This window comes from Rhinatrema bivittatum, chromosome 9, assembly GCF_901001135.1.
Source record: "Rhinatrema bivittatum chromosome 9, aRhiBiv1.1, whole genome shotgun sequence".
In the NCBI taxonomy this organism is placed as follows: Eukaryota; Metazoa; Chordata; class Amphibia; order Gymnophiona; family Rhinatrematidae; genus Rhinatrema; species Rhinatrema bivittatum.
Genome location: NC_042623.1, coordinates 211,734,578 through 211,749,398, shown reverse-complemented (window position 1 = coordinate 211,749,398; position 14,821 = coordinate 211,734,578). Strand labels below are relative to the sequence as shown.

The following is a 14,821-nucleotide window of genomic DNA, read 5'->3' as shown; positions in this document are numbered from 1 at the left end:
GTGGATGGAGGACCATATCGCCGCCCTGCAGTTCTCGGTGGGTGACAGCATCTTGGTTTCCACCCAGGACACGGTCTGGGCTCTAGGAGAATGGGCCTTGACTTGTAAAGGCGGTGGCTTACCTGCTTCTATGTAGGCCGCCTTGATGACTTCTTTGATCCAGCGGGCTATGGTTGCTCACGAGGCTGCTTCCCCTTGCTTCTTCCCGCTGTGAAGGACGAATAGATGGTCCGTCTTTCGTACGGATTCTGACCTTTCCAGGTATAGGACTAGGAGCCTGCCGACGTTGAGATGGCGTAGACTTCAAGCCTCTTCCGAATTCTTATGCTCATCTGGTGATGATAGCGAGATGGTTTGGTTGAGATGGAAGTGAGACACCACTTTGGGGAGGAACGACGGAACTGTGTGTAACTGAATGGTTCCCGGGGTGAGTCTGAGGAATGGCTCTCGGCAGGACAGTGCGTGTAGCTCGGATATACAATGGGCCGAACAGACTGCCAGCAGGAAGGCTGTCTTCAGTGTTAATAGTCGGAGAGACAGGCCACGGAGAGGTCTGAAGGAGGTTCCTGCTAGGAAATCTAGGACCAGGTTGAGGTTCCAAAGAGGCATCGGCCACTTCCGGGGTGGTAGGGTCTGCTTGACTCCTTTCAGAAAGCGGGAGACATCCGGGTGAGAGGCTATGCTGCCGCTCTTGGTTCCATAGCATGACAATGCGGCCACCTGTACCTTGATGGAGTTGAGGGACAATCCCTTCTGTAGGCGGTTCTGCAGGAATTCCAAAATCGCAGGAATTTTGACTGAGCGTGGTATGATGTCGCGGTCCTCGCACCAGGCTTAAAATACTCTCCAAATCCTTATGTATGTTAGGGATGTGGAGAACTTGCATGCTCGGAGAGGGTGTCAATTACTGCCCCCGCATATCCGCTCATCTTTAGGCAAGTCCTCTCAATAGCCAGACCGTAAGAGAGAATCGAGCTGGATCCTCGTGGAGAATTGGTCCCTGTTGGAACAGGTCTCTGTGTGGAGGTAGTGGAAGGGGGCTCCCTGTCAGCAGTCTTCGCATGTCTACGTACCAGTCTTCTTTGCCAGTCCAGGGCCACTAGAAGTACTGGTCCCCTGTGGTGTTCTCTCTTGTGGATGATTGCGCCCAATAGGGGCCACAGCAGGAAGGCATATAACAGAGTCTCCTGTGGCCAGGTCTGTACCAGGGTATCGATTCCCTGGGACTGGGGTTCCTGCCTGTGGCTGAAGAAACTGGGTACTTGGGCGTGGACCGGTTTGCCAGCTGGTCCATGGTTGGTGTTCCCCAACAGTTTACTATCAATTGGAATGCTATGGGCGACAGCCTCCATTCTCCTGGATCTAGACTTTCTCCGCTGAGGTAGTCCGCAGTGACGTTGTCTTTCCTGGCGATGTGGACAGCCGAGATCTCTTGAAGATTCACTTCCACCCATAACATTAGGAGGTCTATTTCCAGAGAGACCTGGTGTCCTCCCTGTCGGATGATGTAGGCCACTGTTGTGGCGTTGTCCAACATTACTCTGACCGCTTTGTCTCGGAGTCTATGACCGAACCTTAGGCAGGCTAGTCTGACTGCCCAGGCTTCTAGGCGATTGATGTTCCATCCTGACTCTTCTTCGTTCCATTGCCCTTGGGTGGTAGCTCCTGGCAGTGTGCTCCCCCATCCTCGTAGGCTGGCATCCGTGGTGAGTAGGATCCAGGTTGGTGAGGATAGTCTCGTCCCCTGGCTCAGATGGGCTTCTTGTAGCCACCATTGTAGTTGGGCCCGAACTCTGTCCGGGAACTGATGTACAGTGTAGTTCTGGGTCAGTGGATTCCAGATGATAGAGAGCGTTGTGGGTCTCATGTGAGCTCACGCCCATGGCACTACTTCCAGTGTGGATGCCATGAGGCCGAGGACTTGTAGATAATCCCATGCGGTGGGGTGAAGTTCGCTCAACAGGGTTCATAACTGGGTCATCAGTTTTGATCTCCTTGTCTGTGTCAGGATGGCCTTGTCTTGTTTGGTGTCGAACTGGACTCCCAAGTATTCTAGAGATTGGGAGGGCTGAGACAGCTCTTGTTTGTGTTGATCACCCACCCAAGGCTCTCCAGTAGAGTTTTGACTCGGTTGATTGCCTGGTGGCTTTCCTCTGGGGATTTCGCCCTGATCAGCCAATCATCTAGATAAGGGTGTATGCAGATTCCTTCCTCAGTGCTTCTGCCACCACCACTATGATCTTGGTGAACGTCCAGGGTGCAGTGGCTAATCCGAAAGGTAGTGCCCAGAACTGGTAGTGACTGTCCAGGATCGAGAAGCGTAGAAAACATTGATGCTTTTGATGGATCAGAATGTGTAGGTAGGCTTCAGACAGATCCAGGTATGTAAGGAACTCTCCCGATGTTGAGGGCCTGTGGTTGTATTATAGGAGGCCCCAGATGCATGTGGACAAAGGCATGCAGACCTTTGAAGAATTCCACCCAGGAGATAGATGCTGGGTCTAGACTAAGAGGCACCATGTCCCTGGGGAGCCCCATTTGAGGGGGGGATCCCACTGTGCAATGCTAGATCCAGCATACTGCTAGAGAGGCTGGCACCCAGTACCGGCTGGGGAGGGCCATGAGTTGGATCCCCTAGGGCCTCCTTATGCTGTACAGCTCTAATGTGGCATGCTGGGCAAAGGACCTGAGCTTTGAGTTTATTTTCTGGTGGTGCCATGGCTTGTGCGCGTAAGATACAGTTGTGCACTCCGGTGCGAAGTTGTGTGCCTAGGTTTGGTGCGCGATCGAAGTTATGGGCCCGGCGCAGTAAGCGTGTGGCTATGTGCGTCGCTTGTGCGCATGGTACTCTGGAGTGCGACTTTGTGCGCACAAGGCATCTGTGCGCTTGGATCGGAATGGCGGACAGGCGGCAAACAGATCAAAATGGTGACGGCGACCACCTCGGAAGGTCTCCACGTGGGAGGACCCTTGGATCTGGCCAGGGTCTAGCCCTGCTAGGGCAGATCAACCCGGTGGCACTGGTGCTGGCTGGTGACCTGTGCGATTCCTCAAGCTTCAGAGACCGGAGACTGCAATAGATTTCTACCTTACCTTGTCTCGGCACTTCCCGGTCTCATTCCAGGCAGTCTCCGGCTGCGAGGGGAGAGGGAAATTACCTTCACCGCCGTGCTCGAAGTTGCACCCGCTGCCTCTCAAGCTTCACCCGATGTCGGGGGCTAGGGCCCCGCCGAGGGTCGGCTGCCGGACAGAGGCTTACCTCTGAGGGATCGTGGAAATCACCTCGGGAATTCTCAACTAGGAAAGGGACCCAATGGGTGTCACCACAGGAGAGCGGGGCTCATCTGTAGAGGTAAGATTTCTTATTTTGGTTTTCTTTGGTAAAATTACTCTAACGCTCTGTGAGCGTGCATAGAGTCCCTAACTACTATGGAGATGGAAAATACCAAAGAGCTGCACTTCCTGCAGGGGTATATGTACTAGGGCTGACGTCAGATTGAAATCTGATCTGTCTCCAACTACTATCAGGAGTACACCATACCCATTGGTCCTGAGTCCATCTGTGACACACTAGGAAATAGGCCCATCAATATTCATTTGCATGTTGCGGGCACTATTAGTTTTGGGGGGGGGGGGGGGGGTGGCCACGCGTTTGAGACGCTATTACCCCTTACTGTATAAGGGGTAAAAATTGCACGTCAAAAACGCGCAGCCAAATGCAGGCTAAGTGTGCTCCACCGCAATACACCTCACTCTAGGTAAATGGCTTGAAAGAGGTTTTTTAATTCCATTAAGGAATAAGCTTGTATACAGGCTAAGCTCCCACAGGAGCTTAGCCTGTATACAAGAAAATTGTTCTACATTTCAGATTTGTCATACTGCAGGTATGAAGGATGAAATGGAGAGGTAGTGGCATCCCAGGTCTATTAAACTCTCTCAAAAGCATCCATTGACACTGAGGAGTGTAACAGAAATATAGCCTACAAGATAGCAAACGCTAAATTCAACTTCTCAAGTTCATTTCAATAGTTAACTACTTTTCAACTTAAAAAGGATCAACTCCATACCAAGATATAGGATGCGCAGAATGATATATTATCTGATTTATCTCTGCTTGTTAGCAGAAGATGAATGATACTGAACACTAAACAGACCAACTAGTTGTAGTGTATGAAGTCATTTACTCGGTAACATTAAATAATGGCAGATAAAGATCAAAATGGTCTAGTTTATCCAGAAAGTAAGTTTATTTATTTATTTAAACATTTTTCTATACCGACATTCGCACGAGACATCACATCGGTTTCCAGATAACAGCAAATTCAGCCAACAGGGCTTTACATTGTAACTGATATTATAACTGGGGGGGAGGGAAGGGATGGGAAAGGGTAGGGCAGTAACTTGGAACTATATGAATCAGCTGGGCCAATGCCAGTTGAACGCACCTGACTACACTCCAATGTGTATTTTCTGGGCACAAAACATTTTGTGCACATAAGATGTATACCTAAATGGGAGTACGCTTAGTACCCTCGCATTGAAATCCCATGCACATTAAGGCATTGAGTAGTATGCTGTTGTAGTCTGCATCTGGCCAGTGCATCTGTAACATTTTGGAGTCCTGGCAAATAAAGTCTATTTAGTGCTGGAAACTGCTGATCAGGGCTGACGTTAAGTTTCCAGTGCTAAGAAAACAAAAATCAAACCTTTTCTGATGGAACAGAACCCAAAGAACTGGGGGTCATGATTTGCAACTCCAAGGGAGGAAATTCAGGACTACCATCAGTAAATATTTCTTCATGGAAAATCTATAGATCTCCCCATCCTGTCTCGTCTTTTTTTTTTTTTTTTTTTTTTTTTTTTTTTTTTTAATTGCCATGCTGGGTCAGCATCCTGTTTCCAACAGAGGCCAAACCAGGCCACAAGAACCTGGCAAGTACCCACACACGAAGAAGATCCCATGCTACTGATGCAATTAATAGCAGTGGCTATTCCCTAAGTAAACTTGTTTAATAGCAATTAATGGACTTCAAGAACTTATCCAAACTTTTTTGAACCCAGCTACACTAACTGTACTAACATCCTCTGGCAACAAATTCCTAGTCTTTTCATAGGTCTTCTGGTGCAGACCCATTATGGTTGCCTGTGGACCACTTCGATCCTGTCCTTATCCTTTTTGAGGTGAGGCCTAAAGACCTGAACAGGGGCATTATCGCTTCTTTTCCTGCTGGTTATTCTTCTCCCTATGCAGGCCAGCATCCCTCAGACCTTAGTTACTGCCTTGTCACAGTGCTTTGCTGCTTTCAGCTCATCAGTCACCAACATCCCAAAGACTCTCTTCTCTTGGTCCGTGCACCTCATTCTCTCCCCACATCCCATACCGCTCCTTTATATTACTGCACCCCAATCCCTGAACAGGTCTTTGGTGACACTATCATGGTATGGCACCAGCTAATAGGAGAGAATTCTAAGGAGACTTTTTGTATTTATAAAGTACATCTTTTAAAATTAGTTCAGATGCTCTTCCACAATATTTTCTACCCAACATCACTGTTTAAAATAAAGCCACAAAATGTTATAGAAGCCAACATGCACTAGCTGTCCAGCTTGCAGGCTGAGTCTGTCTTCCTCCTGTTTCTAGCAGTGATAACTGGCTGCACACCACAGAAAACAGGAAGATGCCGTGTTATCTGACCATTACGGACAGTGGCACTGTCCGTGAATCTACCTGGCAGGTGACTGCTTTCATAAAATTGCTTGGAAAAATTTTCTATATAGTCAGAAACATTGCGCAGCAAGCACTTAGAGGTTGGGAACATTGCTGAACTTGACCCCTTCAAAAAATTCTCTCTAACATGTCATGTTTCTTTAGTAAAATAACTGCAGTATTATACAGAAGTTGAGTACTGGCACTCAAGATGCCACTGCCAATTTATAGCAAGTCCGCACAAAGGGGGAACTTGGGACCCATGTGCAGAACTACTGAACAGTTTATGGTTTGCTTTGGTAAAGAGATTAAAAGGTCTGTGTTTCTAATTATGGAATGTCAGCACAAATCAAGTTTAAAATATGCATGCAAACATTTGCAGTAACTAACTGAAAAAAGAATAATATAAAATCTTAAGTTATATTGATATAAAGTTATATTTAACACATTACTGAGTCAAGTATTTCAACAAACTGTTATTTAATTTCAGAAAGTGTTAAAATATATATTTATTCATTAATTTCTGACACGTGTTAGTATACACAAAATGAAAACTATTTATGAAATGTACAATTTTTTTTTTAATTTAAATACTCCATATACACTGCACTTAATCTGCATGTTGCATTTATTAAATACATTAAAATCTGCAATGTAACAAAACGTTTTTTTGCATATGAAATTCAAAACACCATTTTAAATGAACAAAAAGATGGCTCACTTCATATATATATATTTTTTTTATTTTAACCGACTAGTGTGTAGTACACTAGCTCAGTTCCACCAAGACTAGTTGTTCATTCTTTTTATTTGACAGTTCACAAACTATTACATTGTACAATAAGAGTGCTGGATAAAAACATGAGGTACGAAAGTGGTTCAAAGATTACAGATCATGCAGCTCATGCAAAACAGCAAGGACAATGGTGAATGAGAGAACACTAAATAAAAATACATACAGAATGTGCATTATGAAATAAAAAAAATAATTCAATTACACAGCTTTGCTTCTTTGGTTACAAAGTAGGTTGAACAATTTCACAGCTTTTTTTTTTTATTCCCATTCCCCAAAAAAAGTCACTTAAATGTTCAAAAGCAGAGGAATCATGGCAATCTCAATCAAAATAGGAACAAATGAGCAAAATTTTCTTCATCAAAATAGCCCAATTTTTATTTTTTTTATATCATATCACAACTGGTGACTACTGTACAGATGCTCTATGGTTTCATACTTACACTATACAAAATTTACAATCAAATTGGGCCTCAACTACTGTAAATAAATACCAAAGGTAAAATGCCATTAGTGTTAGAAATATACCAGGATACTTTTGTTCAATTATTGCCTAAACGTTTTACCTACTAAATGCAATCCCGTCCTATCAATTCCTTTACTGATATACTTACATTTATTCTCCAAAAAAAAAAAAAAAAGAAAGAAAAAAAACCTGAAGTTCTGTGACATTGTTCATACACATTATGAAATAGCAGCCCTGTAATAAATAAACACAAAATAAATGAAACTAGCGGAGGAAAATGTTATTAGAACTGAAGTATGGTGGCTCTTGAGATCAGATCAATTGTTACTTTAATCACATATGACATTGCAAGGCTGAAAAGTAAACCACTGGTAATGGAAACCCTCGGAGAGGCGCCAAAAAATTTTATAGGGCCCCTCCTCCCCCTCAAGTGCACCTGAACACAGACTTTTCTTTCATTGACAGCAACCCCTTCTACTACCCCCTCCCCCTTGTGCATTGATGGCATGTAATGGACATCAGCTGCACCGCATGACATCTCAAAGTGAGGGAAAGCTCTCGTCAAATGATTGTCTAATACTGAAAAGGCCAAAACACACAACAGAAGCATGGCTACTTGCTTTCATATAAAGTGGAAAGAATACCAGTGGCACACAAGGACAGACTGCTTTCAGTTTTGTTTTGCTTTTTTTTTTTTCTCCAGAAGGTGGCAAAAAGCTTTATGCTGACGAGACATTCGGCTGTTGTGGAGGTGGCGCTGTCTGCGGTGGCTGTGCTATCACGGTCGGCTGCTGTGACGTACTACTGGGGGTGGTCTGTTGGGCTGGGAGCTGAGATAACTGCTCGCTGTTTGCCAGAGATTTTAATAGTGCATTTTCTCGTTCAAGTGTACAGTTTCTCTCAATCAATTCTTTTATTTGTTCCTTCAGGACTTCCACTTCCTCTCGGACTGCATACATCAAATGGCTTTTCACCAGATCCTGGGAATAATACCATAACAAAGTTAGATGTGTAAAACACCATGTTCATAATGTGTCGATATAATTTATAGTTTGAGAAAATTGTGACAATTACTTCTAAACTGTATAAAAAGATCTCAACATGTCCGTATTCCAAAGAAAAAGAATGCAAGAACAGTAAGTCCTGGGGCACCATCCTTCCGACAACTACCATAAAGCAATCACCACATCCTTCCCCCCAAAAATGGTCAGAAACCCTATCAGCTAAACCTGGATTTGTAAGAAGGCTGACAGCATCTAAAACTTCTAAGATGCTACTGGCTGTCAGTCACAACAGCAGCTTCGGCTTCAACTTCCTGTTAAAATGTAAAATGTAAAATTACATTTTAACAACTTCCTGTTAAAATGTAATTTCCAAGCTTAACCCGTTTACTGTAAACCGGCATGATGTCCACAACTAATGCCGGTATATAAAAATGTTTAAATAAATAAACTTCTTTCCCTGCGGCACAGCAAGAAGGGAAGGAGATACTTGACAATTAGTGCCTTATTTAAAACACACTTTTTCCCCATTCCATGCCTATGGAAAAAAATCTTTGTTGAATAAGGATCTTAGCTGGGGATGGCTGCAACAGTACCAGCTTCCTAAAAATTTGCTGACAGAGACTCATCTACTGTAACCATCTTCCTTTCCTGTTGCAATACTGTAGGACCTACCGCACTCCTGACTTTACCTTCACTTCCTTACTACTAAGGATCGTTTGTACTTATCCTAGGTTTTCTTGAATTCTGAAACTGTTGCTGTCACCACCACCTGAGACTTTAAATGATACTGGTTACATACTGCCTAGACAAATAGGAATTTATTAATTAAAAACCCAGAAATTATATTTTTAAACTCTACCCTCTTGTTTCCCAGTCAAACTGCCATTGGCAGGGTAAAGTGCTTTGTTTTTAAAGTGTGAAATAAATAATTTTCTTCAATAATTTTCAACTTTTATATTTCTCAAGGACATTCAGAGGAATAAATCCATCTTCATGAAGTGTGCCTATTTCCAAGTATAAATTAACAGCTCAGATAGTCAACATACCAGTATGAAATATGCCACAGTTGATTTAACCTTCACTAGCTGTATAGGGCAATTTCCTACCCTAGATGCAACTTTAATTTAAAATCTCAAAAGTCAGTGGCCCTGCCGTTTTGCCTATTTAGGACACTGTCACCATAAGAACATATCCATGCTGGGTCAGATCAAGGTCCATCAAGCCCAGCATTCTCTCTCAGCCAGCGACCAATCCAGGTCGCAAATACCTGGCAGATCTCAAAGTAGTTATAACTCCTGTTATTCAGTCCCAGGAATAGCAATAGCTATCTTTAATCTACCTGGTTCAGAATATATTATGGACTTTTCCTCCAGGAACCTGTCCAAACCTATTTTTAAACATCGGTATACCAGCTGCATTCATTGCATCCTCTGGCAACAGATTCCACAGCTGAGTGAAAGTACTTTCTACAATTTATTTTCAATTTGTTGGTTTTTAGTTGCATGGAGTGTCCCTTTGTTTTAGTATTTATTTTATTTATTTAATTTTATATACCGACAGCCGTTTGCACATCGTGCCGGTTTACAAGTAACTTACAACCATAAGATATATAGGCAGAAGCCTTTACAAATAACAGTATGTAACATAAATGCAGTAACAGAGCAAGAAGCTAATGCAGAAACAGAGCAAGAAACTAAATAACTTAGGGAGGGAGGGGTAGGGGTAGTCATGACAAAGGGGGGGGCGGGGGGAGGGTGAGGACAGACACATGGGGATAAGATATGTACAAGGGATTCTGGCAATAAATTGATATGTATAATGGTTTTATACAAAGTTGTATTACCTGAAATTACCTGTATTACCTGAAAAGGTAAATAACCGCCCTTTACTTACTCGTTGCACCCCACTCATGATTTTATAAAATTTTATTATGTCCCTACTAAGCTGTCTCTTTTCCAAACTGAAAAGCCCTAGCCCAAGTGCCCTCATATAATAGGAGAGATATTCTATCCCCTCCACACCTTTTCTAGCTGAGGCAACCAGAACTGCACACAGTACTCAAGGTTGTACCATGGCTTAATTCAGAGAATATATTTTCCATTTTATTCTGCATTTCTTCATTCTATTTGCCTTTTTGACAGCTGCTGCGCACTAGCTGAAGATTTCAATGCACTGTCCACAAGTACTCCAAGGTTCTTTTCCTGGATAGTCATCGGGATTATTTTTCCCTATGTGCTACACACTGCACAATTTTACATTAAATTTCATCTGCCATTCAGTTGTCTAGTCTCCAAGCCTCTCTACAGTTCTTTGCAATTTGCTGTTTTAACAAATTTGATCTGCAAAATTTATCATCTCACTCATTCCTTTTGTAGATCATTTATGAATATGTTAAACAGCATAGGTTCCAGTTCAGATCCCTACGGTAGTACACTAATGACCTTTTTCCATTTGAAAAACCATTTAGTCCTAACTTCTGTTTCTGACCTTTTAACCAGTTACCAATCCACAATAGGACACTGCCTCCTATCCCATGACTGCCATTTCCTGAAAAGTCTCATGAGGGAATTTGTCAAATGCCTTCTGAAAATCCAAATGCATTATATCAACTAGCTCAACTTTATCTACATGTTTATTTACATGTTCAAAAAGTTCTAAAAGATTGGTAAGATAAAACTTCCCCTTGTTAAAACTATGTTAATTATTTCCTATTAAGCCAGGTCTATAAGGCCAATGATTTTGTTTTTAAGAATGCTTCTATCATTTTGCCCAGCACTAATTTTAGGTTCAGTCTATATAGTTTACCAGATCAACCCTGGAGCCACCCTTAAAAATCAATGTTACATAGGCCACCTTCCAGTCTTCTTTTTTAAGAACTCTGGGGTGGATGCCATCCGCTCCTGGTGATTTGTTACATCCTCCATTTGTCTTAGTTACTCAATCTCCACCAGTAAAGAATGTATTCAGGTGTGGGTGGGATTGTTCCCAACATCCTTCTCCATAAAGACCGGAAAAAAATTCAGTTTTTCTGCTATTTCCTTTCCTCACTGAGCACCTCTTTTGCCCCTTGGTCATCTACAGGTGCTTCAAACGTACTTGAAAAAGTTTATTAGTTTTGCTTCACTGGCAAGCTTTTTCCAAAGTGTCTCTTGGCCTAACTGCTGTTTTAAACCTAAAGTGTTTATGCTCTTGCCTATTTTCATCATTTGGGTCTGCTTTCCATTTTTTGAATGAGGCTCTTAATTTAACTGTCTCCATTCTACCTTTTTTAATGCATGGAATACATTTTATCTGGGCTCCAATATGGTATTTTTAAACAACATCCACAACTCACAAACATAACCCTTGCAACCACTTTTAGTTTTATTCTAAATGTCCTCATTGTATCATAGTCTCTTTTAAAAGTTATATGCTACTGTAGTTTTACTTAATGTTCTCTCCTCCATTGATAATGGAAAACTTAATTGCATTATGATTGCTATTGTTTAGCGACCTCACCACAGTAATCCCTCATACCAGACTGTGTTCCACTGAGAACTAGATTGAAAGTGGCTACCCCTCTTGTCAGTTCTAGGACCAGCTGCTCCATGAAGCAGCTATTTATGGCCCCTAGAAAAACCAGCTCTCCAGAATATCCCAATGAAACACTGACCCAATCCAACACGGGGGTAAATGAAATCCCCCGTTATGTTGCCACATCTTGTTTTAGATTTCAGCTAGCATTTCATAGTCTGTTTCTTCATCTTTGCGAGGTGGCTGGTAGTATAAACCCACTGATATACTCCTATCAGTCACACATGGAATTTTTATCTATACAGATTCCACAGTGCATTTTGTTTCCTGCAGAATTATCATGTTTGACTACTTCATAATTTATATACAGTGCCATCCCCTCCACCAATTTGATCTGCCCTATCAATCACATTGATATAATGTATACCCTGTATCAGTGTCTCATTGGTTCTTCTCCTTACATCACATCTTTGAAACACCCATGTCTATTGCCTTATATAATGCCAAACAGTCTAACTCACCAATTTTACAATTCAGACTTCTGGTATTTGCACACAGACATCTTAAATGTTTTGTTTCTTTTTATCTGTACTTTCATTTCTCTTTGTATTCACAATCTGCTTGTTAGTAAATTATACAGGCAGTTTAGAGTCATACCATATGTGGGTGCTCTGGCTACACTGTTCTGGGCTAATCCAGTCTTAAACACAACCTCTCTACTGGTATATTCTAATTGTCCTGCTTTGCAAGTATCTTTGGAAGACATTTCTATAAACAACGCATTTTTGAGTGACTGTCTACTTTCCCCCATGGTCTAGTTTAAAAGCTACTCTATTGCCTTTATAAATGTTAGTGCCAGCAGCCTGGATCTGATTAAGGTGGAGCTCATCACATCAGAATAGGTTCCCCCTTCCCCAGAATGTTCCTCACTTCCTGACAAAATCTAAAACCCAGGAAAATGAATTACAATTAACAGTTTCCTTCCTATGAACTCAGAAGTACCTGGGGTATTAAATTACCCACAGTACAAGGTCAAGGTCAACAAGGAAGTTTCGCAACCAGTCACCTGCACCTTAGGAGTCCCTCAAGGCTCGTCACTTTCTCCAACCTTATTCAATATATACCTTCTACCACTCTGCCAGCTCCTCATTAATCTAAATCTCATACACTACTTATACGCAGACGATGTGCAGATAATGATTCCTATCACTGAATCTCTCCAAAAAACCCTGGACTTCTGGAACTCTTGCCAACTAGCCATCAACAACTTGCTCACGAGCCTCAATCTGATTCTAAATCAAAGCAAAACAGAATACCTACTCATCTCCCAAGACGGAACCCACACACATCCCAGTACCATCTTGTCTTCTCAATTAACAATGTCCACACAAGTCAGAAATCTAGGGGTTATCCTTGATAATCAAATGAATTACAGATCTCTCATAAATAATATCGTAAAGGATGGATTCTTCAAATTACAAGTTTTGAAAAGGTTGAGACCTCTCCTCCATTTCCAAGATTTCCGTTTAGTGCTGCAAGCTATCATTCTCACTAAAATAGATTATTGCAACTCGCTTCTACTAGGCCTCCCCGCTAACGCCATAAAACCCCTACAGATGCTGCAAAACGCAGCAGCAAGGATCTTAACCAAGTCCAATAAAAGAGACCACATATCACCTATTTTGAAAACCCTACACTGGCTACCCGTGAAATTCAGAATACTATTCAAAGTGCTCTCAATAACCCACAAGGCTCTACACAATTTGGCACCACTCGAGCTCAAAATCCCTCTCCGATTCCACACCTCCTCCAGACCAGTAAGACAAGCCTATAAAAACAACCTACATACACTACCGATGAAGTCAGCATTAAGCAAAAGAGCCTTCTCTACAGCGGGCCCCAAAATCTGGAACTCTCTCCCACCAGATCTCAGAGCAGTGCAATGCTCATCTACATTTAAAAAAAGACTCAAGACTTGGTTGTTCAACCAAGCTTTCCCATAACAGCTTCCTGTGGAACATCTCGGCCAATGATTACCCACCTGAGAGCTATTTAGATCATCTATAGAACTCACTTAATCTATGGCAGTCGAAGACATAACCTAGTCTTATAATTAGCAACTGTTTATTTAACTTAGGCCTCCCCTTATAATTAGCAACTGTTTATTTAACCTACATTAGGCACTGTATCTTTTACTTATACCTATATTAGGCAATGTATCTTTACTGGTTAACCCCATATTTACTTATCCAAGTTATATCGACCTGTTCTTTGTAAGACATTTACTTGTCAATGTTATTGTTCTGTTAAAATGTAAACCGAATTGATCAGTAATTCTGTTATTGGAAAGTCGGTATATAAAAATGCTAAATAAATAAATAAATAAAACATTGAGATTTTTCTATTGGGGTAATTTTGTACCCTGACCTATGTTAAGCATTGGGGTACAGTTATCCTAGCCAAGTTTCATTCATTTTAAGTTTCATGTGAAGAAATAAAAAGTTAATCTATGACCTCTGTAGAGAATGTATTTTATTGTAATCAAAACAAAGCATTTTATTTCACTCCACCAGGGTATATCTGCTATGTATTTACCACAACAGCATTACAGCCAAGCAAAACTTAACACTATCTTAATACATTTGTGAGATGCAAGATACACTAGGAAACATTTCTCCAGGCCTTTGCAGTAAAAAAAAAAAAAAAGAAAACTTTATAATTAATTCTACTTTTGACTTGAAAATCTGCATATTGACAGCGTTACTATTCACTGGATTTTAGCCTTGGTGTCTTGCAGCAGCTGAGGTAGATTATGAGGGCTAGAAAAGAGAAATTACTACTTGATAATTCTTTTCTTTAACAAAGACAGGTTAATCCACAACCAGTGGGTTATACACCTCTACCAGCAGATAGAGACTGAGCGAAACTGACGTCAAGGTATATATACCCTTAAACTGACATCAGCCCGCCAGTATTCTCTGCAAAAGCCAATTGTGGACAACTAAACAATACATGATCATAATTAACAGACAACCGTTCAAGCATTCCATTAATAGGAAAACTGAGCTCAGACAAGGAGCGTAATATCACTAATCTAGGGACTGGATCTAATAAGTAATCCCTGGAAATGCAGCCACTCAGGAGGACAACAGCACCACCATCCAGCAGCCAAGAGCGAGAAGGTGGATTAACCTGTCTTCATTAAAGAAAAGGAAATCGGTACGTAGTAGTTTCTCCTCTCTTAGCATTCACACAGGTTAATCCACGACCACCAAGATGTACCAAAGCTACTCCTGAAAAGGGCAGGAGGCTACTCACGGTCCAATCAACACCACACG

At 41.9% G+C, this 14,821-nt stretch overlaps 1 protein-coding gene across 6 annotated transcripts in view; it reads right to left on the bottom strand.

Moving 5' to 3' along the window:
• Positions 1-6,270: 6,270 nt before the first annotated feature.
• Positions 6,271-14,821, bottom strand: part of TSC22D2 (TSC22 domain family member 2) — a 153,804-nt gene continuing 145,253 nt past the window's right edge. For 4 of the 6 annotated variants that reach the window (XM_029616123.1, XM_029616125.1, XM_029616122.1 and 1 more), the window contains one exon: positions 6,271-7,946. In XM_029616123.1, the coding sequence (XP_029471983.1) occupies positions 7,686-7,946 (261 nt within the window). In that variant the 3' untranslated portion in view covers positions 6,271-7,685. The remainder of the gene's footprint in view (positions 7,947-14,821) is intronic. The other 2 variants (XR_003858648.1, XR_003858650.1) reach the window with 2 other exon arrangements.